Genomic DNA, 26016 nt, shown 5'->3' on the forward strand with positions numbered 1-26016 from the left:
GTTAAGAGTATATAAGCTGGAGAACACACAGAATAAAAAACTTATTTCTTCTTAGACCCTGATCACGCGTGTGTTTGTCACGTCCGACCTAAAGGTGACACCTGGAGGCAGGAGGGGACGGCCACCCCAAACCCGGCTCAGGGCGGTGAGAGCTGCCCAGGGCCAGCCCTGGTCCATCACAGAGGTCCCTGGAGCTCCTGTGGCGCTCGTGGGACATCCCTAGGAGCCGGAGCGAGGGTTTGGGATGCGGCTGCAGCCGCTGGAGGTCACTGCTGCTCTGCAGCTCCACACGGAATGCGGCTCCTGGAGGGGCCACAGGAGCGCTGCGACATCCCTGGGAGATGGATGGACAGAGGCTGCCCTGGGGGATCCTCACCAGCAGTCACACCTGGCACTCCAACCCTGCCCGATTGTCCCTTTCCCTCGCTGCTGGATGGAGGGACTCCTTGGGAGGCTGAGGGAACTGGCAAGGGGCTCAGCCTGGAGCAAAGGAGGCTCAGGGGGCCCTTGTGGCTCTGCGCAACTCCTGCCAGGAGGGGACAGCCAGGGGGGTCGGGCTGTGCTGCCAGGGAATAGGGACAGGAAAGGGCCTCAGGCTGTGCCAGGGGAGGCTGGAAATGAGGGAAAATTCCTTCACAGAGAGGGTTGTCAAGCACTGGAACAGGCTGGATAAAATAAATTCACATCCTGGTCCCTTTCTGCCCATCCAAACCGAGGGGACTCCATTCCAGCTCTGCGGGCACAATGTCACCGTTACTGGGGACCTGGGGCTGAGAGGTCCCTTCTGGGAGGGGTTGGAGCCATTGCCAAGGAAATGGGTGACTTCACCAAAAGGGCCATGGTCCTTCATTGCTGTTTGAGCTTCTAAACAGGACTGGGGGAAAAATAAAATCCTTGTGAGGGCTTGGAAAACATCAGGATTCAGCAGGACAGCAAAGCTTCCAGCAGCAATGCAAACTGGTGAAATCTGTATTCAGATGTCCTCACCCCTTCCAAAGGGTCTGGAAACACATTCCCAACACCAATCCCAGCTACAGGACCTGGTCCCTCTGGCAGGGCAGGTATCCTTTGGGACTAGGAGTTCAGCTGATGTGGGGTAAATATCAGCTGGATGGCAAATCTGCCTTTGTCAATCTCTAGAGGAGGAGGAAGAGGAAAGGGAGCACCCTAAATGCAGACCTAGAAAGCAGGTTCTTGCTGGAAGTACCTCCCCCTTCTGCCCTTCCATGTGTCCAGGAGACTTATGAGTCAAATAGAGACATATGAAAATACAGGACATTTATTTCTGTGCATAACCGAAGCACTTGTAATTGGTGTCTCCAGATGGAAAACCAGGCAAGCCTCCTCCCCTGAACCAGGAGACTCAGTGCTAACATTTCAGGCTCATAATTAACAGAAGAATATATACTCCATATCCCTCTTTTCTTTCCTAAAAAGCTTGTTTTGTAGCACACACACCACAAAAAAAGGGCTAAAAAGACTTCCAAGGCACATTATTATCAGGAAGGAATTGGAGAAATGCTGCTTTTCCTCACCAGCATCACTCTGATCCTGGAGGTGTTGGGTGGGGTGGATGACAACAATCCAGCTTGGGCAAGGAAGGTCATTTATTCCCTCCACTGGGGACTTCCATCCAGCTGCAGATGTGTCCCCTCCTGACAGCTTTGGTAAACAGGGAGAAAACTCAGCATTTTGGGATGCAGTCCTCCAGGAGGGTTTCTTGGGCTCTCAGAAACTCATCCACTTGCAAAACAAGACTGTTTTTCATGAGGAAAAGCTTGACTTCCAGCAAGGCCCTGGCCCATGAAAGAGAGGAGTCCAGGAGGGGGAAATCTGAGCCTTTGGGGTGTGAGGGCAGGTTTGGGGGCATGGGGTGCGTCTGTTCTTCAGCAGCTCCTCTTGTCCTTCCTCATCATCCTTCTGGTATCCTTATTGCAGCATTTTCCTCATTCAAACATGGTTGTGGAGCTGAATCCCAAGGTGCTCTGGCTCCCTATTCCTTTTCTGCAGCCAGCAGGATGTTGCAGACCTTGGAGTTGGTTTGGTGCAAGGCAAATTCCCTCCCGGGCACGGCGCCGCGCCGGCCCCTCCGAGCGGTGCTGCTCCGGCTCCCGGCAGACTGGGACACTGAGAGCACTTCCCTGTGGGACAAAGGGACAGCAGCACGGTCAGGAGCCTCTGGTGGGGGTGGTGGGTCTCACCCTTCTCCTCCCAGTCACCATCTCCTGATGGTCTCATGTGTCGCTATAGGACACGAAACAACACGAGTGCACACACCGCTGCTCTCAAGGTGAGGAAAAGGGAAATTTATTTTCTGGCTCCAACATTTATAGATTGCTAAAAGTGACAGTGGATTGGAGGGTGACAGTGTCACCTCTCCAATGACACTGGACAAACCAACAGTCAGTCAAATTTGTCCTCTTCTAAAAAAGAATGCAAAACAATCAGTTATTTACAGAAAGTGCGTGAGAAAGTTTGCTACAAGAATGTCAACATCAGAAGGCATAGAGAATCTTAAGAAATCAGAGCAACACTTATGGATGATTGTCAGAGACATCTTTTCATGAAAAATCCTTTCCTTAGGATTTTTCCTCCTGAGAAGCTGAGAGGCCACAGGAACAAAATGTAAACAATGATTATCTGCTGCTATGGAATGCAACAGGTGGATCTGTGATTGGCCCATGTTGGATGTTTGTAATTAATGGCCAATCATAGCCCAGCTGGCTTAGACAGACAGTCCTAAACAGCTGCCTTTGTTATCATTCTTTCTTTTCTATTCTTAGCCAGCCTTCTGATGAAATCCTTGTTTCTACTCTTTTAGTATAGTTGTAATGTAATATATATCATAAAATAATAAATCAAGCCTTCTGAAACATGGAGTCAGATCCTCATCTCTTCCCTCATCCAAGGGAGGTAAACACCATCACAGATGATGCTTCTGCCCATATCAGAAACTTGTGGTGCCCCTCCCTCACCCCTACCAATTCCCACCTAATAAGTGCAACCATTAATTCTCTCCTCTTCCCTCCTTTCTCTCAAGCCCACCAGGATGTTTCTGCAGGATCTGGTGCTACCTGTATGGGACCTGCTCCTCTCTCAGCTGCAGGCACATGAGCATGGGGCTGCTGGAAAACCTCAGCTGGGTGTCAAAGTGGATGGAGGTCTCCACCTCTGTCTGGCTCCTCAGGGTGGCTTGGAGCAAAGGGGAATCCAGTTCTGCCTGGAAATCCATGGCAAGGCTTCCCCTGGGAGAGAGAAGCATGTAGGGTCTGATCATGGAGCAATGGCCTGAGCTGGGCACCCAACAACTCCATAAACACCTCAGTTAGAAGTCTGGCCATGGAAAATGTCTCTGTAAACATCAGGAAAGGCTGGACCCACCAGGAGAAGAGCAGGGAGCAGTGGAAATCCACCCTTGACCCCCAGGTATTCCCATTCCCAGAGCCAGGCTGACCTGGCATTGACGCTGGTTTTCAGTTCCTGCTCCCAAATGCTCACATCCATGTCAGCTGAGATGTCCAGCCCCAGCCCACCCTGGAGTTTGACGGTCACTTGGAGGCCAGACTGCAGAGGAATGACCTGGAAGATGGAAAAGGCAGAGCTCCCTGTGGCCAGGCACTGCTCCTGGATGAGTGCTGGCACCAGCAGGGCCTTGTGGCTGCTGGGAATGTCCATCACAGCCCTGCACCTCAGCCACGGTCTCCCATGGCAGAACAAGCCATCCCACTGCTTTACCGACCCCAAGACACATCTGGCAGTGCCACCTCGCTCTTAGATCCGTGTTTGTGGTGTGCAACATCCACAGGCTCATTTGGGATGTGCAGACAGGCCACTGCTTCCTCCCCATCCAGTACCTGGTGATGGTCCATCAGCAGGAGGTTCCCCCTGACCACACAGGTGGGCTCTCCACTGCTCAGCAGGACCTTGCCCATCAGGTCTGTGTATCCCTGGAAGAAGACAATTGGCCGCAGCTGGACGTCAAAGAAGGTGGCTACCATCCCAGCCATGAGCTCTGGCTCCTCTTCTCCTTCCGAGAGGCTTTCCCCCATCATCGACTCCATCCCTTGTGCTTCAAAAGTCACCTGGAAGACAGAAGTGGACAGGAGCAGGACATCAGCGATGGAGTGACTTGGGCGAGGCATCCAAGCCATCCCTGAGCACCCTGAGGTGCCACTGAGGCATCCAAGCCATCCCTGAGCACCCCGAGGTACCAGTGTGGCATCCAAACCTTCCCTGAGCACCCTGAGGTGCCAGTGTGGCATCCTCTGGTTTTTGGGGAGCAGGGGGCTCCCCTCTCCAGAGCAGGAGTCCGGTTTCACACCAGCAATTTGGGAATTTGCCTTTTTCTGACACAGGAAGTGCTGAGCATAGAGGCGAAGCACCACGAGGAGGTGAAGAGGGGACACAGGGACAGCAGTGGCACCCCTGGGTTGTGCTGTCACCCCCCTGCAGCCCCCAGCCCCTCTCTCAGTGGCACCTGAGCTGCATGGAGCCGCTGGCCGTGGCTGAGCAGGGAGAAGTCGGAGACGCTCTTCCTCAGGAATCCACCCTCCAAAAAGAGCAGGTCCAGCCCAAAAGTGGAGGTCAGGTCCTGGGTGACTGAAGGGCAAAGAGATGCCCATGAGCACCCCTGGGTGTCTGGTGGAAGGGGTGCTAACAGGATGATCTTTAAGGTCCCTCCAACCCAAACCTGTGGTACCACTCTGCATCTTCTCAACACTCAAATGATTCAGCATTGCAAGGTTGGTTTTTCTTTTTCCCTGGCTATTCCACCTTCACTGACCCTCTGCAAGGCCAGACTGAGCTAATTTGAAGAGGGACAGAAATGAGGGGTGAAGAATTCAGCAGATATTTAGCAAGTTCTGCTTTTTGCAGTCTCTGAAATTTGATTCTTTCTTTTAAGTCTCAGTGCAAGAATCCTCCTCTCTGAAGACCTTATTAAAAATACCAATGGAACTTGTCAGGGAAAGCACGGAAACTCCCACCAGCAGCCTGCTGTTGGTTTCATTTCCAGCTGAAGTTCCTCTTTCAAACCAGCAGGATTTGGCAAAAGTTTGTGTTGGAGAAGGGCATGTTCATATCTCTGGTACTGGGGGACGTTCTCAGAAACCTCCCTGAGATTTTGGGGCATTCTACAGACCTGGATCCTCCTCTGGAAGCTGCCTTTTCCCACCAACCCGTCCTTTAACCATCTGAGGGGACCAAGGTGTCCCTTGTGCTGTCACCTGCCAGAGGTCCTGAGAAAGAAGAGGAGATGCCAGCTTTGGAGAAGAAGTTGTAATTGTTGATCCGTGGGTCTCCCATGATGTCTTTCAGTATCTTCCTGGAAAAGAGAGGGAAAGGATGTGTCAGCACTGGGAGGGAGGGAAGGCAAGAGGTCAGTGGTCACCACAGAAGGAAATATAATTTGCCAAAGTATTTCTCATGGTTGCTGAGTGCCCAGAGCAGTGTGCGTAAAAAATGAAAGCTTTAGATGTAGGCTACCCTGGAGTTTCCTTTTCCTCTGGTTTATTAGGATAAACCAGGCAGATATTTTTGTGCAGCTTTTGCTTGGCTCTGAAAAATGTGAGTGCTTGGTTTGTTCTGTGCAGACAGGAAGATTATTGCAGGCACAAATTGTGCACTGCCCTGGGAGCCAGAGCTTCAGCCTCCAAGGACTCTGCTGAACCCACAAGCCTGGGTTCTGCTGCCATGGGACAGGATGACAAAATCAGGTTCTGCCTATGTGACATCTGCATCCCTTTGATTACTCCAAGAATGTCCAGGCAGCCCCACAAAGTGATGCTAGCACATGTTAAAGATCTATTGGTCCAAACCCCAGAGCTGGATTGAGGAGGAGGAGGAGAAAAAGGTGATGCAGAGCAGAGGGAAAATGTCCCTGTGCCTGCAAGCCCCACCTTGCCAGGTGGTGGTGGTCACGCAGGCTGTTCTGCACCTTCAGCAGCAGGAACGTGGCCACCTCTGTCTCCATCTCGGTGGTGGCCAGCAGGATGTTGATGACATCCATGGGCAGGGGGTGGTTATCCAGGAGGATTTCTGCAGCTGCCAGGCGACAGGTTTTGTCATAACTCTTCCTCTTCTGGTGGAAAATCCTCCTCATCACTTGCTTCACCTGATGGGAAGGGGTAATTAAGAGTGAAGTGCACCCCGGCAGCTTGGCTTTGAGTGGGCAGGGGAGCACCAAGCCTCACACAACCTGCTCTCCTACCTTGCTGGAGATGTGGTGAGCGGGGAATCGCTGCAGGGCAGAGGTGGCAGCGGTGGTGACAGCCGTGGGACCGCCCTCAGCGTGCTCCAGGAGGGTCGGGATGGTCTCAAGGAGCCTTGCATTCCCCAGGGCCAGCAGGGAAATGACCACCCTGGGCTCCTCCTGGGCACCTCTGAGCCCCCTAAGGATGGTTTCCACCCCACGCTCCACCACCTGCTTGGGATTTGCAGGAGGAGAGGGAGGTGAGGGACAGGAGATATTCTGGGCACCCCTGAAATTGGGGGGTGTCCCAAAAACCCAAGTGTGAGGGACTGCAGAGGACCCACCTGCAGCCCACAGAGCTTCTGCTGGCACAGCTTGCCCACCAGAGAGCCCAGAGCAACTATTCCTGTCTCCCAGATCTCAGGTGCCAGCTGCTTCCCATCCAGCTTGTCCTGGGTATCAGGAAGCAGGAAAAAAGAAATTAGGGGAAAAAAAAAAAGAAAAAAAGATAAAGAGTATGCTTTACCTCTTATCTCAAAAGCAAGTCAGGTGTCACTGGCTGGGGGCTGTGTGCAAATCACAAACAGGATGGGGCTGCTGTGGAATGTGCCTTGAGCTGTTTGATTTTCCAGCATCAGTCTCATTACATGGTTATGACAATGGGAAGATGCCAGCAGCTCACATTCCAGGCAGCAGACAAAGAACTTATTGGTACAATTTACTTTATAAGCTTCTTGACCAATCACACAAAGCAAAAGCACATTGACAGTAGTTCCATCCAACCACTATAAGCACAGGTACCTTTGGTTAAAACAATTCTTGCTTATTTCAAATACAATACCTGCTTGTGAGCCTTAAACACAATGCACAGAGCTCCATTATTAAGCTTCAACCTTCCTAATATCTTGCTAGATAAACTTTTCTGTAGCTTAGGGAGTTATTCTAGACAAATGTTAATACACAAACCATTGTTCATTTGTCCTTCCTTTTCTACTTTTTAAATAATTTTTCTGCTGACCAATCTCATGGCTCCTGCTTAGCCCTAATCACAGTTCTACTGCCTCTGGGGCCTGCCTTTTGCAGCTTTCCCAAAACCCCCTAATTTTATGGATTCCCACAGTCAGGAAAAATTAGTACTTACCTGCCTTGAAGGAGGCCATGCATGATTTAATTGGATAAAATGCTTGGGCTCTAAATTGAGATTTTATTATCTTTAATGCACTGATACAAAGCATCTTCTGCTGGATTCTTTTCCTCTGGAAAGCATCTACTCCCATCCCGTTAAATGCACATGAAACAATCCCATGAGCAGGAAAATCAATTTCTACAGAAACGTTTTCCTTGTTCCATGGTGGATCCATCCCAGGATGGGGAAGAGAAGGAGATGTCCATACTCACCAGGACGAGCTGGAGAAGCTCTCCTGAAGGCCGGGGAGAGAAAGCTGCTGCATAGAGAAACTTCTCCAGGATGGATTTGGGCTCCTGGCTGAAATCCAGGAAATCTGAGAGCGCTGCCAAGGAAGCCACCGATTGTGTGGCCACCGCTGCCTCCACCAGGAAGGGGCTGGAGCAGGAGGAGGGAAGTCAGCAGAGGCACAGCCCACAAAAACCCTGCAGTGCTTGGACAGGACAGGCATTAGGAGAAGCCAGAGAGCACTGCCACTAGCCAGGATGGAGAAGCTGCCATGGAGCAGCACCAACCATCCCCGTCTGTCTTGCCCAGCGCTCGGAATTTTGGAGACACAGCTCCAGGGGTTCTCACCGTGCCTCCTCGGGGGCTCTCCTCAGCAGCTGCAGCACATCCCTCTTCTTGGCGCTGCGCAGCATCTGGATGAACCTCTGGAACTGCCAGGCTGTCGCCACCCTCGAGGTGTCTGTTCTGACTCTCTGCCTGTCAAACGCCTTCAGGAAGGCTCTCAGCTGCAAAGGTGAGGTTTGTTAGGGGGGGATTTAGCCTCTTTTCCCATGTTATCACAGGGTAACATTTGCACCAAAGCAGTCCCTCCAAAAGCACCACTGGGGTTTAACCCCAAACCCCACGAGTGCCCAGCTTGAGGGGGAGTTTTGGGGCTCAGCAGCATCACTGACCGACGGGCAGTGCGTGCAGACCCTCCTGAAGGGCAGGCTGGCCATGCCCAGGGGCTGGGGCTGTGCCCCTGTGCCAGCCAGCACATTCTCAAGGCTTTGTCCAGATGCCTCTGCCAGCCCTTGCACTGCAGGAGACACCAGCTGGAGCTGCTGCCTGTGAAGGGAGAAACAGTCAATGGGAAGTTTTGTGATTTCCACCCTCCACAGCCAGGGGTTGGGATCATCCTTCACCTTGAACTGATTTTGATGCCGGAGCGGGATCTCAGGGCTGGAGCCACCACGTGGCTTTCCTCTGCCAGGACTGACTGCAGCAGGCTGTCCCTCACCACGTACTGGCTTCTGCTGAAGGGCTGCCACTCCACTCCAAAAATCTTGGGAAAGAAAGGCAATGAGGAAAAAAGCAATCTTTTATTCCCCTTGCCCTCTCCCCAGGAGATTTCTCTCTTTACATTAGCAGGAAAAGAACTTCCCAGCCCACCAAGTCACCTACTTCACTTGGAAAATGTAGGAAAGGAAAATCCATAAGAGCACGCCTTCTTCCCAGATGTGGGAGAAGGCAACACCAGGTGAGGATCAGCAAGGGGATGCCCCCAGCCATGGCTGATGCAGGCAGACAGAGTGGTGACACCACATTGACTTGCACAACAAGGAGGTGTTGAGACCCCTGCCAGGGCCCCTGGGGTCTCCATGGGAATGTCCATTTTTACATTGAATTCAGTAGAATTTGTATATTTTCAAAAAAACTCCTAAATTTTGGTTATGGCAGGTATGACTGCATTAAGACCCACGGGATTTCATCTGTTTATATCAGGGCTGAGCACAGGCTACTGCTTTCAGCAAAACAGAATCCTGTCAAACTAATCGCCCATACAACAAGACCCAGAAACCATCCCTGCATGTCCAGCTTCCCAAGCAGGATCAGCTGCCAGCTCAGAACTGATAACAAGAGCGGGGATGGGGTGACCCAGAGCACCTTCACTGCTCCTTCCCACCTCGAGTCCCTCCTGAGGGATGTTGGTGCATCCCACTTTGGGATGGGTCTAAGAGTCCCATCCCAAGCTGCTGCAGAAGGCTGAAGCCAGCTGGGAATGGGAATCCAAGCCCACCTGCCAAAGTATTTTAGGGGTGGCCCTGCTGAGCCCCCCACAGTGAGAGCAATGGACTTGCTTTGTTCATGGAGGTGAATCCAGACTTGGGCTTCGAGCAGCTGAGGAGATCTTTGGTCTTGATGATGGAATGGTTGGACACGGTGTAGGTGACCTGGCAGCTTCCAGAGGCATCTTCCTGAAACACAAATGGGGGTGAGCATGAATATTAAACTCTATGGAGAGGACAGACACAAAGGCCAACTTAGCAAAGAGAACAGCAGCTAAAATCCAGAATGTGAGAACCATCAGGGGCTGGTTGAACAGGTCCAAGTCCATCCAGTCATCTTTGCAAATTCAGGTTCTAAATTAAGATTTAATTAACCATCTCAGTGACTGCATTTGGGGTTCTGAGGTGTTCACAGGTCATTCCAGCTGGCTGCTGGCAAAGCAAATCCTATTGGCAGGAATGCTTGTGGAGTTTCCCTCTGCTGTTCCTACTGTCCAGGGAAAGGCTATGATTTTGTAAGGGGTGCCAATTGCTGAACATTAGGTTATTTTATTTTAAGTCATCTGCCTTTCCAAGAGTCATCCTTGCTTACAGACCTGTTGGAGGAGCAGACCCAATGTTATTTATTCTGAACTTTGCCCCCTCTTCTGAAGCTCGTGGGCTGGCTGGGCTCCAGGGCCAGCTCTCCTGGTACATCTCTGGATTTTGGTCCCAGCTCTGGACCTACCTCCACTGTGGTGCTGGCATGGGGCTGAAGCTGGAACAGACTGGTGATGCCTCGTTTCAGGTTGGAGATCAGGATGTTTTCTGCTTCATTCCCGTAGAAAGCTTTGACCTGGGAGGGCAGGAGGGGGTGCCTGGCTGAGGGGACATCTCTGGGGTCCCTGCTGCCTTCCCTGACAAAAGGGAACCTGAGAACACCCTGCAGACACCTGAGGAATTTTCTCAAGGAGGCCCTTATCCCTCAATAGCATGAGGTCTGTGAATGCAGGAACACAAAATTTCCCTTTCTTTCCCACTCTGGGGTTCCACAGCCTCAGAGGAGAAGGTCAGAAAGGAGCTTATGTCCCATGGTTAGGGCTGAAGAGCTTTAACATGGGATTCTGCAGCTCCAGGTGAGTCCTTCTGGAACATGGGACTCCTTGTAGGGTCCAACATTGGCCAGTTCCTTCTGCTCTGAAATCAGAGGGGGAGCAGGAGGTCCCATGGGCTTCATAGCCCAGAAAATCTAGGATGAGACAGGAATGCTTTGCAGAGGGCATGAACAAGCCCAGGAGGTGTCCAGCTGACCTTGCCACTGCTCCAGGAGATGAACACTGGCTGCTGGAGCTCTGCCTGTGCCTCTGGGCTCAGTGCAATCTCTACAGGGGAGCCTCCAGTGCTGTCCTGGCTCCTCTCCTCTTCTGGCTGGTGTTGGGCCTTCAGGTCATGGATCTACAACAGCAGAGTATGGCAGAAAGCAGTGACCAAGTGTCTGCTCTGAGGCTGGTGTGCATTTCCCCTGCAGGCAGTGAATTTGGTCAGAGAGATCATTTTTCAGCCGCCATGGGCTAGAAATAGAGAGGGTTGTGTGGAAACCCAGAGCAGTGGGAATATTTCTCTGTGTGCTCTGGGGTGCCCTGACCCCCAGGGGAGCCCTGACATTGTCCCTCATTCATGGAGAAAGTTTCCTACACTCCAGAATGGACTGGAACCCACAAAAGTGTGCAATAGATTATAGAGAGCAGTGCAGCTGTATCACTTGGTGAGAAATTGAGGTTTTGGGATTTTTAGTGTGTTGTGGATGGAAGCAAGATGGAGGGCACAGGGTGTCATCCTGGGTTTCTTCTTCCTGCTGCTTCTTCCTCCTTCTCCATGGGTATGGGTGGCATTTTGTAATTGGGTGGAAAAGTCCCCATTGCAGCTCTGTGGGATCAGTTATTGGGTTAAAAGGGAAAATTATCCAGGTGTCAGTTCTTAATTGGATAGTTTAGTCTTAAAAGCCCTTGGAACAAGAGATTGTTGGCCATTTGGTGCCTTCTAATGAAAAGCTGCCTGTCACTGTGATATTTTCTAAAAATCCCTTCAGGATTTTTCTCCTGAGAGGCTGAGAAGCCTCAGAAAAGGAATGTAAATGATAAAAATTATCTGATTTCTTGGAATGTGGTCTGGAGGTTGCTGACCAACAGGTGCATCTTGGATTGGTTCCATATGACTTGTTTTTACTTAATGACCAATCCCAGCCAGCTGTGTTTGACTCTGTGAGTCTGTCATGAGTTTTATTATTCATTCTTGTCTAGCCTCCTGATGTCTCCTTTCTCTCTTTAGTAGAGTGTAAGAAACAAGAAGGGGACTTTAAGAAACAAGAATGGGAGGTAAGACAGAACTAGACGGGGAGGTAAGAAGAAGAAGTAATATGTAATGTACTATCAGTCTTCTAAAAACTTGCAGTCAGATTCTCATCTCTCACCTCATCCTGGGGACCCACAACACCACAACAATTGGTGACCACAGCGGCCAAACTCACAGCAGTGAGACTGTTTTACTGATAAGAAATAATAAACACCTGAATCTGAACATGAGTTACTCTCTCAAGTGCCTTCAATCCAGACCCAGAAAAACCAACAGGGTTTCAGCTCCTGGGGTGTTCCCAGCAAGAATTCCTAGCTGGGATAGCTGTACACCCCTGTATCCCCCTGTACCCACCTGAAGCTGGAGCAGTTCCTCCCCACCTGGGTCCCTCCAGAGCTGCTGCAGATGGATCAGTGCCTCAGCCTGCAGCCGGGCCCCCCACGGGGATGGTGTGGAGGCGTGCTGCAGCTGGACAGCCAGGGAGTACTGGTACTGATACAGGCTCCTGGGATGGAAAGAAGGCAGCAGATTCCCTGGGGAAAGATGGAAGCATTGGAGGGAAGCAGTCGTGGATTGTGGATGCTGAGAGAGAGAAACAGATCGTTCCCCAGGCATCGTCCTGGGAAAAGCTGTGAGAAGCTCAGAGAAAGGAATCAAACCAATTCTTATCTTAAGGTTTTGCAGCTGGTGTTTTGAACAGTTGTTTTTCATGAGGAGTTTAGAATGGTGGTCCTTTGTGGCAGCAGCTCTCTGGCTACAGAGAACAGGCACAGGCTTTCCCAGGCATTTATCCCTGGGGAAGGCTGCGAAAAAGCTCAGAGAAAGAATTGAAACAATTCTTATCTCCACCTGCTACACCTGTTACTAAGCATATATAGAATGTATTATAGAGATTTATTTACCAAAGAGTAATAGTGTTTTAATTATTTAACCAATAAGGTCAAAGCTGTATCAAACAAACTAAAGAAAGTTATGAGCTTCTTAAAAATATAATAATAATATAGTATAAAAAATAAAACAATCATTTAACCTTCTACATCTTAGAGTCAATACTAATTACACCCACATCAGAGAAGCCCCTACAACAGCAGTTCCTTAATTAACCAAGTGAGTGACAAATGTTATTAAAAACCAATCAGATTCTGGATGAATTGTGTTGGTTATAAATATAATGAGACTGTAATAAAGTAAGTTTTTGGTCTTCTGATCAGTATGGAATTGTGTCACTTCCACTGCTGTTCCTGACTCGATGGTGACAATGGATCACCTCCATCCCAGAGGGCACCTGGACTTGCAGGTGCTGATGACCTGGGTCACTCCACCCCCTGGGAGGAAAGGTTAGGTCATGGGAAGGTTTTCCTGGGCAAATATTTGTGCCTGGGGTTTGGATGTTTGGGTGATCTCCAGGCTGACAGCTGATTCCTGCTCGTGTTTCCAGCCCTGCCTCAAAAAGGATGGCTGGAGCAGCAGCTCTGCTTGGGCACTTTTAGAAATGCCAAAGAAACACACTTTAATCCTGAAGGGAAGTTTCCTGAGCATATCCATGGACAGGAGGGATATCTCCAGTGCCTTTTCAGCACTGGGCATTAACTAGGGTACAATCAACACTTTTAGGGGAGAAAAGAAGCTGAATCCTTCATCTTATGAGTTTTCAATTTGGAACTTCTAACTCCTAATTAAATCACTGTCTCAGTGCTAAGGCAAAATGAAGTTGGTGGGACAGCTTTAGTTCAAAACTCTCTGCTTTAATATTTTTTTCTAGACTTATTTGAAGTCCCTTCTCTTGCTCATACACAAGTGTGACTGAAGGGGGGATGGTTGCCTTTGCCATGACAAAACCAGTCAAATCTGTTTTCTGAAGTCACTTGAAATTCTCTTGCAAATTTGATGCACTTGCTGGACTTCTGAAATGTTTTACAGCTTTGCTGCTTTTAACAACAAATGAATCAATGGAAGTCCAGCTCAGTCCCTGGGGCTTTCCTCTGTGAGACAGACTGAGGAATTTTTAGAGTTCTGCACTGTGCATAGTTTAAAAAGCTCCCGCTCTCTGATTTTCCCCATCCCATTATGGAAAGGACTTCCACAATCCCCAGAATTTCCCAGCCTCAGGAGATGCTCACGCTGTGTGCAGTTTGCCAGAGTCTATTCCTTGCTTGGCTGCAGCCTGGGAGGATAAATGCTGGGAGAGCATCTCACCTCTCCGGGCATCCGGACCCCATCGAGTCCCTGGTCCCAAACCAGCCCAAAGCCTCTCTTACCTTTTGCTGCTCTCAGGAGGGAAAAGCAAAGCAGGCACAAGCATCCCCGAACTGCCTGTGGATCCATGGTGGGCTCCAGGGCCCATCCAGTGGGCAGGAGGCAGGGAAGGGAGGGGCCCGGGAGAGAGGAACCGCACAGCAAAAGTGCCAAGATCAGCAGTGCCGGGCGATGGGGCCCGACCTTCTCCCCGTCCCCGCCTTAACCAGGGAAAGGGAAATAATTAAACCTTTGTACCAACCCCCAGCAGCCACGGAGGGTTTGGAAATCAGCTGAGGTTAGCCAAAGGCCGGCGGGAGGGGAGGAAAGCTGGGAGAAAAAGAGCAGCCAGAAGCATTGAGGGGAGGAGGAATTGTCAGTTTGTCCTGATGCGGGAGGGGGATGCTCAGAAAGCTGCTCTGTCTTTTGGAGATCTGTCTCTTCCCATCACAGGATAGAAAACAGTTCCTTTCAAAAGAAAAGCCCCAGAAGGGGGAAGGGGGAAACAGCTTTTCCATCCTTTTAGCTGGAGACTGGGATTTGCAGCCTGGAGCTCAAGTTACTTAAAGGGCCAGGCTGGAGGGGACGGGGAGCACTGCTACCCCCAGAAAGAAATGGGAGAGGGCTTGGGAAATCCATCTCTAAACCCCTTGGCCCACTGACCATACAACATTTTTATTAGTGCATGAACCTTCTGATTGCTGAGTTAAATTGTTTTCTAAAGACACCACAGTAAGGGCTGCTGATCCAGATCAGCGTCCTGGGAAGGCTTTTTGCTAAAAAGAATGAAGTGGTGGAAGAGGGGTGCACTTCACGTGTCATTCTGGAAGTGATCTGCATATTGCAGTGGGATCAGAACCCCAGGACTTTGGTGTGTTGGCATTTTCAAGGGCAAATCTCCCAGCTCTGCATCACCACTGGGCTTTTGGGCCTCTACTGTGATCAGAAAATGAAAGCAGATCCAGCTGAGAGAAACCTGGGAAAATTCCAGTTATAGCTTTCCTATTTATGGTGTCTTCATTTGGTCTTTTGTGGTCTTTAAGCACAAATGCCCCATATTTAATTTGAATAATATAATTCTATTCAGAATTTTCATTTAGCTTTTCTAGACTCATGGAATGGTTTGAGGTGGAAGGGACCTTAAAGACCATTTTCTCTCAACCCCCTGGCAAGGGCAGAGAAGCCCATAGCCCAGAGCAGCTGTGGCTGCCCCTGGATCCCTGGAAGTGTCCAAGGCCAGGCTGGACAGGGCTTGGAGCACCCTGAGATAGTGGAAATTGTCCCTGCCCATGGCAGGGGGTTGGAATTGGGTGATTTTTAAGGTTCCTTCCAACACAACCCATGTTGCGTCTCTGGGGGATCTGTGCTCTGCAGTGCAGTGAGAGCAAAGCACACTTCGCAGAGCATAAAAACTTCCTGCTGAACACAGGAAGCCTTAGCTGTTTATCCAGCATGGGGGAAAAGGAAGTATTTCAGGGTGAGGTGGTTGTGGAGGGTCTGAGCCCTGAAGGTGAGGTCCCAGAATGTTTGCTGGCTGCAGCTCAATAAAATACCTGGAGAGGAAAGGCAAACAGAAATAGCCTGTGAAAAAACCCTGCTGATAATGAGGCCTGAAAGGGGAGCTGAACTTTGGCAGGTTGGTTGTTTAGGTCTGGCTGCCAAGACTTTCCAGAATTAGGATGTGAAAAACTGGGAGAAAACCCGGTTTTTCTTTCTCCAAACCTGCTTCTTCCTTCTGTCACTGAGAGAATCTGTGAAAAAGAATAAAGCAGAAGAAGCCAGAGGGAGTTAAAAGCTTTGTGAAGCATTCTTCTCAAATCCATCTGGGGTTGCCATGCTCTTGGAAAGGTGCCTTATGGAACTTTGGACACCTATGGGCAGATGAATGTTCTAAAATCAGTGCTGCTGGAATCCTGGGTGCTCCCCCAGCCCCTCGTGTATCGCTCCAGTGTGATCTTCCATTTCTGTCCAGTGAAGGGCCCTGGCTGCTGGACCACCAGGGGGGATCCTGGCTGCAGGGCCTGGTGTGGCAGCTCTGAAACCCATGGGCAGAGCAGGGCAGAGCAGAGCAGGGGCACTCAGAGTGCCCAGGTCACTGTGCCCAGGTCAGAGAGGCACACAGGGACCTCACCACCCTGAGCTGTGACATCAGGCTGGACTTTGACAATGGGTGGCCAGGCTGCACTCGCCTGGATGGAAGCCACAGGGGCTGCTGCATCACAGCCTGCAAACCCCAATTTCCTCCTCCTCTAAATGACCTTCAGCTCCAAAAGTCCCCCCACCCCATCCCCAGCACCTTCTCCTGCCTTGACACCTCCCTTTTTGCCATTGCAGTGGCAGGGAAAGCCCTGACTCTACCAACAAGCTCCATCAATCCTTCCCTCGAAGAGAAAAACTGAAGGGGAGTGAGCAGTTCCCACATGATTGTACTGGTGGCACTCAAAGGTCTCCAAAATCCCTGAACAGAGAGATTTCCTGGGGCTGTGTGGGTCAAGAGGCCCCAGGTGTGACCAGTGAGCACCTGAGGGCCCTAATGAGCTTTAATGACCCTAATGAGCCTCAGCTGGGGTCTCCTTAGGAGATGATTTCTACTCCTGCAAAGCAGCCAATCCCCTGCCCTGTGAGCAAGGGGAAAATATGACTGGTGCTTGTGTGAACTGGTTAAAAACCACACAATTTTAAGGAACAAAATCAATTCTGCTCAGTTAATTTTGGGGTTTGAAAGGTTTGGAGCTATATAAATATATATTTACTGGCCTAGTTTTGGACCAGACACACACACATCTATCTATCTGTCTGTCTGTCTATCTATCTATGTCTATATACATATACATATATATATATATATGTGTGTATGTATGTATATATATATATACAGACATGTATGTGTATATATGTATATATATATATATATATATAATTTTTAAGCCAGCCCACCTGAGCTGGTCTGTAAGGCAGAAATGCCCTTTCCCACCTGTATTTTTTTAAGCAGTTGTTCAGCAATTTCCTATGCAAGCATACACCTATGGATTTTGTGGAGGAAAACAGCCCACACTGGGGATGAGGCTGTGGTGAGATGTGAGATGTATAAAAAGAGCTACTCCCCCCCAGCCCTGTGAGCCCCCCACTTGCAAGGAGCTGTCCGAGTGCTTTGTGTTTCATTGTCTGGAGGTTGCCAGGCTGCACTTTCCAGGACAGCCTCCCTTTTGTCCTCCTTTGTCTTTATGTTTCTCCTTTCCTCTGCCTGGAACAAGCTGTGGAAAAGCCCCTGGTCTGGCTGGCTCCCGATGAGCTGTTGCTTGCTAAAGAGATTGGGTCAGGGAAAGGGGGAAAGTCTGAGCACAACAAAGGGACAGGAGCTGGGTTTGCATCTCAATCTGAGGCATTTCAAAGCCTGATAAGCTGAAAAAAAGACTTTGCTCTGTTAATGCACAATGATAATTTTGAGCAATTTTTGGAAAATGAGGCTTGGATCAACCTGGGGATGTTGTCTGGCCAAGTTCCCTGAGCCTGGTTTTGGCATGGGGAATGGATGCCTGACCTCTTTGCAGAGAGCTGCTGCTGATAGAGATTTCACGATTTCTCTTGTGAATTTATCCCAGTACTTTGCTACTATAAAGAAATCTCCTCTTTCTACAGCTTCCCTCTATTACCTCTAAACCCAACCCCAGCTCAGTTAGAATTTAGTCACAGCCTTTTCTTTCCTCCTCTCTTCTTTTCTCATTTTGAATTTCAAGAGGCCTCAGGGGTCTCCCTTTTTCCTTCCTCTCTCACCTTCCAGGTCCTGTTTCCCAGATCTTGTTCTTTCCTTTCAAAACCCTTGATAACCCATTCCCCACTTAAGGCTTTGTCGCATCCTTGTTTTTCTGCCTTCTGGCTGCTGTGGGTAAAGGTCTGGCTTTGAGGAGCACACCCTGCTCCAGACACCAGCCTTGCAGTTATCCCAATCTCCTGCTGCTGAGGGCTTCCTTAGGCACTTGCTGAAATGAAAACTATCCTGGATAGTTTTTCCTTTCTTGAGATTAGAATGGTTTCTGCAATTCCTAGATGATGGTTAAAACCCCACTGTGCAAGTGAAGGTTTTCCCCTTCTTTCCCCCACTCCAAGCTCCAACCTCTCCCTTATTTTGTCATCTCAACAACTGCTAAGGAAACCTTTCTCATCTTGTCGATTGGCAATGCAACTGCTCTTTAATTCAGTCTTAAAAATAGGTTTTAAAGTCACACTCTGCCCGTGCTATTGATTTGAATTTTGGATGAAGTTGTTGGCGCTTAAGTTTTGTGCTGCTTTAAAGCCTTTCTGCAAGGCTCAAAGAATGACACTGGCAGGGAGTACAGGAGCGTTGTGCACTCCTTGTTTAGAAATGGAGGGCATCAAACCAGGTTCCTTTAAAAGGCATTTTAAGTGAAATTAAGGCCCTGGAATTCCTTTGGGCAATGGTCCATTTAGGATAGAGCCACAGTGCCAGAAGCTGTTTGTCTGATGGTCAGTTCATGCTCTGATCAGTGCAGGGCAGCCCCTCAAGAAATGCATGAGCCAAAGCCAGCAAGGAGAGGAAAAGAGCCGAGCTGAGCTGAGAGAGCTGGAGAGATGAAATGGCACAGATGTGCCTGGAGCATGGCCCTCCCCAGCAGCTTTTCTTACAGTTCAGTGTTCAAAAAGCTGAAAGCTGATGCTCAGGACTTTGGGATTGGGCTTGGAACTGCAGAGGGGATGAGCTCCCTTACTGGAACCCAGGCACTGGAGTGCCACAAACCTGCAGCCACATTGCTTCTCCTTCAGTTTGAATTAAATTATTTTGTTGTTGTTTCTTTGGTTTGGTTTTTAAAATTATTCTTGGACATGCTACAATGTAAAGAAGAGAACAGAAATAGGCTGGAGCACCACTGGCACAGTAATTGATATTTTACTCTTCCTCTTTTCCTTTAAAAAATATATGTAGACAACATGAACTTTTCAACTCTGTTGTTTGGGACAAACACTCTTTTATCCCCTTCTTTGGAGAGACATGCAAGTCCTGGGAACCTGGGCCAGTGATCCCTGCATTTTATTTATGTTTTTACAATTAAACAAGGCGCAGATAAGATTGACAAGGAAGATACAACTCAGGAGCATCCTGGGCAGCAGCTTCCAAAATCTTTGGGTGATGCAAAGAGCAGTAGGGTGTGAAGGCTGCTTTCCAGTGTGAGATTAATCCATAATAACCTGCTCACTGACATCAAAGGCACTGCTTGTTATTTCGTGAGGTGCAGGAGCTGGAGCGTTTGACAAAGCCCGGGCAGAATGATGAAGAATATTCCTGTCACATTTCTGCTTCTCTCCTTGTGCCAGCAAGAGGAACCCATCCTCGTTAAGGGTTTTGTTCCTGTGTGACAGTGTGTAGTTCAGAGCTAAAGCCGTGCCCAGCAGCGTTCATTATTTAATCTGCACTGCCCCCTCAGCCGTGTGAGCTCTGAGCAGTGCGCTGGGCAGTGGGGCCGAGCCAATTTCGGGCAGTCGGGCTCGGAGCTTGAAGGGTTTGGAGTCAAGAGCGGAGGCTGAGCTCCCTCTGTGGTCAGAGAGGGGAAACACCTTCCTGCGCAGGGAACGCTTTCCCAGCCGGGTTTGCTCTCCTGATAGCTCCAGTCTCGCCTCTTCAAGAGCAGAGCACGCTGTGCCCCCAGGGCTTTGCTGCTGGGAGCACTGGGAGAGATCCTGGGAACACTTAACATTGCTCAGATCTAACTTTGCTTAATCTTACCAACACTGAAATCGTATTCAAATGAAACATAACCGAACTTACAATCAATATCCTTAAAAGTGCTGAGTACTACAAAATGTAACTTATTCTGATGCTATTAATACCAAAAGGCACTGAAAATGAACTAAACATGGTTGCAATAACAGCCTGATGGATTTACTGGAGGGATTGGAAAAGAGTGACAAATACTTTGACGCTATGTAATTTAACATTGAGAAAAACGCATGGTAAGCACAAATTTTATGGAATCGTAAGTTTACTAAGACCTTTTAAAGTGCAATTGTACTGAAAGAAACAACAATGTAGAATTTGGCAAACTGTCCAACAAACCGGGAGCTTCTCGAGATTGTATTTAGTGTAACAGCATATGGTAAATGTTATCAGCATTTCTGTTAAAGAAATTCGATTGTGTTATGCTGCACATGATAAAAATAATGAGGCACTGGATTTACCGCTCTGAATCTCTCCAGTAACAATTCTCAGAGAAATCAGAGTTCACGAAAAACACAAGATTAACTTCAAAGAAGCATTTCAGCACATGTTTACGGCATTCTAGGACACGTTCCGTGAGGCTTCAGTAGCCAGGGGCAGTCAGAGCCCTTCGGCAAATGCCGGGGGTTCGCCCCGCCGCAGGGTTGGGGAGCCACGGGAGGCAGTGAGTTCGCCCGGGGCCAAGCGGAGCCGGCGGGCAAAGCCGAGCCCCGGGAGCGGGGAAAGCGCCGGCGGCAGCGAGGGAAAAGCCGAGCGGGGAGAGCCGAGCTGGGACCCGCCCGGGGCTCGGAGGCGGCTCCAGCCCAGGTGAGACCCGCGCTCGGTTGTGCCTCGCCGCGGGCGGAGGGGGCTGCGGTGGGGTGGGGTGGAGGGCTCTGGTGAATTCCTTGTGTCCTTGTGCCGGGTTCCCCCCCTTGACAGCTGAGGAAAATGGAATTCACTGCTCAGTGTTTTTGAAAGGTCAATAATAATAATGGTCGTAATAGTAATAGGATAAAACGGGACAATATTTCCAGTGCTGGATGCTCCTGGTCAACAGCGAAAGAACACACCGGGGTATACACACAATGTTCTATTTATCTATTTATACTGTTACCTCGCTGAGGTACATGCATATTCAGGTATTTAATGTATTATTCAGACCTTTTTTCGAACTTTCTGATGTTTTGGTACCTTCTTTGCCTGACTTCTTCACCCTCTTATCTGCATAACATCCTGGGTGTCACATCCATTTGTTTTATTTCTTGTGTCTCCATTCTGTGTTTCACATCCTCTGGATAAGATTTATAGTATGTTCTCTTTAAATTTAGCATGATTGCCTCTAATTGTTCTCTGGTGCTCTGGTTTCTGTCACCGTTATTTTATCTCTTGGACAGGTTGGTCAGTGGATGGCCTTCCACTGTTTTTAGTCGCGCAAAAGTCTTTTTCACATTGTTTTCCTCAGGTCTATTACACAGTACATTCATCACACTATCATTTCCATAAGTGATACATAGACACTACATTCATTACATTACAATTTCTATGGGCAATATGGTGCCTACTTAAGCTGATAGATTATGTTATACTAACATGAAGCTAAAAAGAGTTAGAATCGATACTCTATCTAAATCATTATAATCACTGACAACATGCATAGGCTCATACATAAATGCAAAAGCCAAAATTAGGGGGTCATTTTTCCCACAGGCAGGGAGCCGCAGCGGCCGTGCCGGCGCTCGGTGTGCCCGGGCTCCGAGGCGCCGGGGCAGGGAATCATGCGGGGCACAACGGTGAGCAGCCCGGGGCTGCTGCTGCTGCTTCTTGCCCCTCGGCAGGCGGACTCCGAGCCGCAGCTGCCCCGGGCCAGCAGCAGCCGGCAGCTCCCAGGCGCTCTCAGCGCCCGGCCCGGCCCGGCCCGGAGCTGGGCTGCAGCGGCTGCAGAGCCACAGGGGCCGCGGCTGCGGCCACCGCAGAGCTGCCGGAGGCTGCGCTTGTCTCCGCACCTGCTGCCGCACCTCTGGGCAGCGGCGACAGCGCAGCCACAGCTGCCACCGCCCTCCTGAGCCCCCGCACGGCCGGCACCAGCAGCGACCTCTCATCGTGTCCCTTTCAGGGTGCCCTCAGGGCGGCTGCAAAGCTGTTCCCGAGGCCGAGCTCCCAAAGATCTGTCCACAGTCCTGATGAAGCTCCTGCATCCCTAGGAGGGACCAGCAGCCGCGGTTCCACACTTGCCTGGGGCCCAAGAAGCCTCTTGGCATAAGCAGGGGGATGCCACTTGTGAGCATGCAGTGAGTGCAGATGTGGAGAATGGATTCTGCACCTGGGATGGGAGTGTGAGGGAGCCCCTGCTCCCCAGGGCACAGGAGCAACGGGCAATGAATGCAAAAAGAACCTCAGAAGAATCCTGGGTGAGTACAGGGCCACCCCTGTGGCCTCTAGGCAGGGGCCCGTGTCCCCTCCCAAGGCCAGGGCTGGCAGGTGTGTGGCTGTTTCCCGATGTCTGGAAGAGGCCTCGTGCTCTGCTGGGCCCCATCCGTGGCTGGAAGCAAGAGCCCCAGCTGCCCCCAAGGCTGTGCAGTTCTCCTGCTGCAGCCTGTCCCCACAGCTGTGTCCCTGCCTGTGCCCACAGCTGTGTCCCTGCCTGTGGCCAGGCTCTTGGCTCTCTGGCTGCCAGCTGAGGGAGGCCCACACTGCCTCAGAGCTCCCTGCTCTGCTCCCTGGCCATGGGCTGAGCAGATTGCAGGGCCGGCTCTGCTTCTGGCAGCCAGCAGCTCTTTCCTGCTCCAGGTGAACGGTTCAGGTGCCATCCTGTGGGCACGGCGGTGCTGATTCTGCTGCTCCTGGTGCTGGTGCTGGCTTTGGGGGCGGCCGTGGCTGTGCTGGCAGGTAAGGGAGGGGCAGCAGCCTGGGCCCAGCCCCTCGGGGCAGAGCGGGCTCCCTGCTCCCTGCACAGGGGAATCCTCAGGTCTTCTCCTCTTCCCCCTGCAGCACCACAGGTTCCAGTCACACCTGTGACTCCGCTGTTGGTTCTGGGCTGTCCCCATGGCTGGCTGGGTTTCAATGCGGTCTGCTACGGCTTCTAACTGGATTGCGGCACGCGGGAGCAGGGTCAGGAACGGTGCTCCAAGCTCAATGCCTCCCTGGCCATTGCCAAGGATGAGGAGGCCATGGTGAGTGAGGGGCTGGGGGCGGTGTGGGGTGGCTGAGGGCAGCCTGGGGGCGCTCCTGGGCCGGGCTCGGTGCTCGTAAGGCCGGGGCTGCAGCCCTGGGCCGGGGCCTTGCAGGGAAGGAGCCCCGGCGTGCGGGGGCAGCCCCGGGCACGTGTCCCCCCGAGGGGCCGGGGCAGCTCCCACTCCTCTCTCCTGGGCAGGATTTGCTCTCCCGCCTCTGTGGGAACGGCGATTTCTGGCTCGGGCTGCGCAGACGGGGCGAGCGCCTGCACTGGGGGGACGGCAGCAGCTACAGCTCCCGGTGAGTGCCGGGGAGCCGGGCAGGGCCTGGGGGCACAGGGGCACAAGGGCTTCCCCTGGCAGCCAGCGCTGCCTCTGCTCCTCCCTGCAGGGTTCCTGTCCTTGGCAATTCCGACTGTGTGTACCTGGCTGAGAGGAGATTGAGGAGTGACAACTGCTCCAACGAGTGGCCGTATCTCTGCAGCAAGGCCCAAGCTCCCCTGTAACAGGGGCTGCACAAAGGACCTTCTCCACGCTGGGCAGCGCCAGCTTCACCTCTGAGCCCAGCACAGCGCTGTCCTTCCTCAGCTGCGCCCTGTGCCTTGCACTTCCTCTCAGGGTCACCTCAGTGCCTCTTCATGCCCAGTGCCAGCGCTGGGCTGGGGCTGCAAAGGAAAAGTCTCTGCAATCCATCCTGCGAAGATGCTGCCTGGAGTGTGAGTGCACTGCCCTCATGACATAACCTGCTTGAATGGGAAATCCAAATCGGCCTGGGCCCTTGGGAATCATCACTATGTGGCCAGAATGGGACACTTTTAGACTGTCTTTGGAAGAGAAAGAAGGACAGCTGACACGTTCCGAGCAGGAATCCCATTTTCAGCATCAGACACCTGACTGTGGGGAGTGGTCTGTCTGTCCTAGGTTGACTATATGATGCTTTTAGCCCCAATCATTTTGTTCTGTTTATGCTGAATAAGTTTTGCCTCTTTAGGACATGTTCCAGAGAGTGAAGAGGGGAGAGAAAAGCATGCTGTTTGTTTTCAGACACTGCTCTCACTCCTCCACATTCCTGCTCCTGGAATGTATTGTCTGTGGATGGACAGACAACGGGACTGAGCTCTCCTTTGCTTTTAGTTAGTTTAGCTAGCTGAGGCAATTAAGTTACCTTGACTCTGGGTTTTTTTCCTTTTTCCCCTTTTTCGGACCTGTTTAAACCTGCTCTGGACTGAACACCCAGAAGAGCACCAGCAACTTGCACTGGTGGCCTGCCGGGCTGGGCCTGGGCCACAACATTTCCTGCACCAGAGGGACTGATGGGAGATTCAGTGAGCTGAACTGCAACCTGGGGGGGACTTTCTTTTTTGGAGCAGCAAGGGGTTTATTGTTTAATAAATATTTTTTTTCCACTTTTCTCCAAGGAGGTATTTTCTCCCAGACTGGTTGCAGGGAGGGGCCAAATGAATCTGCTTTCCTAGAGGAGCCCAAATTTGCCCTGAACCAGGACACTGTCACAAAGGATCTGACTGTCCTCCTGTGGGAGGAATCCCAGGCTGGAGCAGTGTAGGGGGATAGAATATAAGAAAATAAAGATGGTGTAGAAAGTAATCTTACCCCTAAGGAGTTGCAGCTGGGCCAATTAGCAAAGATTAGGAACAGGCCTGATTTTAACAGGCCACAGCTGTAACCAATGAGAAGAAGAGTGCTATGAAAGAGTGGGCTGGCTGGTTGGGAAGGGGAGTCAGTTGGCTGCTTTTTGAAGAATTGAAGAGTCAGTGCTCTGAGGAGCTGCCCAGGAGAAAACACCAAGAAAGTGTGAAACTTCTGCGATAAGGAGACAACAGTATGGAACCCCTGTGATAAGGTGACAATAGAGCAGCGCAGATTTGTCTCCCTGAGGGGGAAGCAGTGACATGATGTGACTGTAACCCCCATACCTCCGTGTCACTGTATGGGGAGGAGGGAGGGAGGGAATTGTGGATAAAGTGAAGCCCAGGAAGGAGAGAACAGTGTGGAGAAGGTGCATTTTTAGGATTTGGCAGCCTACTCACTCCCTTGCTGTGATTTCTTTCATAATACATTCAATGGAAATTTATGTCCCCGCTCCAGGCTTCTTACGCCCATGTTGGGTGAGAGATCTCTGGCTGCCTTTCTTGAGAGCCCCGAGCCTTTCCTGCTGTGTTCTGTTGCCTGCCCAGGAGCAGAGGCTCAGAGCGCTTTTGCTGGCCCCGGGCACCTGGCCTGGCCCAGCCCAGCCCAAGAATCCCTGCCAGCATTCCCTGCACCATTACCCGGCCCCACGGCGGCTGCGACTCTGCGGGCAGGCGGCTCCAGGAGTTCAGAGTGGGCAAAATGGGAGCGAGGGACAGGAGGCAGCTGGTGCCAGTGGGTGAAATGGCTTTGCTGGAGCTGGCAGGGACAGGAGGAGGAGGGAGGAAGTGCTGCCAAGTAAAGGGGAGGGAAAAAGGGACAAGGTGGTGGCTTGTAATAAGTAACAATACATTTGTTCATTAATAGCTACATAATTTAAATTATAGAACAATAGCTAAATAGCTCTTGTTTAGCAGGATACATATGCGGCCTCGTATGGGAAAACTTTTAAGGAATTGCTTGGGTTACAAACCCCCCCTCTGGTAACCAGATACAGCTACATCTGGTAACAATTGCTAGCCTTGCTAGAATTGCTTGATTCGCAAAATTCCATCCCATAGATATAGGAGACTTTCTGAAACACATATGGTAACAATTATTAACCTCACAAAAATGCTTAGCTTGTAGAATTTAGACTTATAGATATGCCTTATAAGGAAAGCGGAAAAAAGAGGAAGACTTGGGACCTTCATCCCACGACCACCAGAAGGCAGAAAAAAGACCCCCTAGCAACCGGAGGAGCACGTGCAGAAGACGGACCATGTCATCCAGGAATCTGGAGAAAAAGGACAATAAAAAGCAAACTTTAAATGGGGAGAGGCGCACACCTAAGAGGAGCAAAGACTCCTGGCTGCCCAGCCCTGAATCTTGCTTACTCTTTCTTGCATAATAATAAAGATAATTGTACGGTTCTTAAATTTGGTTGATTAGTTTATCACAATTTGGTGTCGTGACTCGGATCCTGAGACAGGGTTGGTTTGAGAATTTGGGTGGGGCGCCCCCACCCCTTTGGTGGCCCTGATCTTCTCAACTGACCCCCCCTCTGG

At 50.7% G+C, this 26016-nt stretch overlaps 1 protein-coding gene and 1 long non-coding RNA gene across 4 annotated transcripts; one reads left to right on the top strand and one right to left on the bottom strand.

Moving 5' to 3' along the window:
• Window positions 1–1263: 1263 nt before the first annotated feature.
• On the bottom strand, window positions 1264–14144 carry LOC135449872 (microsomal triglyceride transfer protein-like). Of its 3 annotated transcripts, XM_064717266.1 has the most exons (18): window positions 13963–14144; window positions 12059–12237; window positions 10664–10807; window positions 10101–10208; window positions 9446–9562; window positions 8510–8649; window positions 8279–8432; window positions 7953–8110; window positions 7589–7754; window positions 6535–6642; window positions 6209–6421; window positions 5898–6112; window positions 5226–5323; window positions 4478–4599; window positions 3855–4082; window positions 3455–3579; window positions 3075–3245; window positions 1264–2141 (listed from the first exon to the last, which is right to left on the bottom strand). In XM_064717266.1, exons 1-18 carry the CDS (start codon window positions 14027–14029, stop codon window positions 1994–1996), a joined length of 2661 nt encoding a protein of 886 aa, XP_064573336.1. In that variant the 5' UTR covers window positions 14030–14144; the 3' UTR covers window positions 1264–1993. The 3 variants fall into 3 exon arrangements, with proteins under 3 accessions (XP_064573336.1, XP_064573334.1, XP_064573335.1); XM_064717264.1 differs by lacking the exon at window positions 10664–10807 and having other exon boundaries at window positions 13963–14137; XM_064717265.1 differs by lacking the exons at window positions 10101–10208; window positions 10664–10807 and having other exon boundaries at window positions 1865–2141; window positions 13963–14137.
• A 7910-nt stretch (window positions 14145–22054) lies between these two features.
• Window positions 22055–24539, top strand: LOC135449539 (uncharacterized). The gene is made up of 4 exons (XR_010440760.1): window positions 22055–22538; window positions 22641–22822; window positions 23023–23123; window positions 23214–24539. It is a non-coding gene; the product is annotated as an uncharacterized LOC135449539 (long non-coding RNA).
• Window positions 24540–26016: the final 1477 nt, after the last annotated feature.

This window comes from Zonotrichia leucophrys, chromosome 6, assembly GCF_028769735.1.
Source record: "Zonotrichia leucophrys gambelii isolate GWCS_2022_RI chromosome 6, RI_Zleu_2.0, whole genome shotgun sequence".
Taxonomy (NCBI): domain Eukaryota; kingdom Metazoa; phylum Chordata; class Aves; order Passeriformes; family Passerellidae; genus Zonotrichia; species Zonotrichia leucophrys.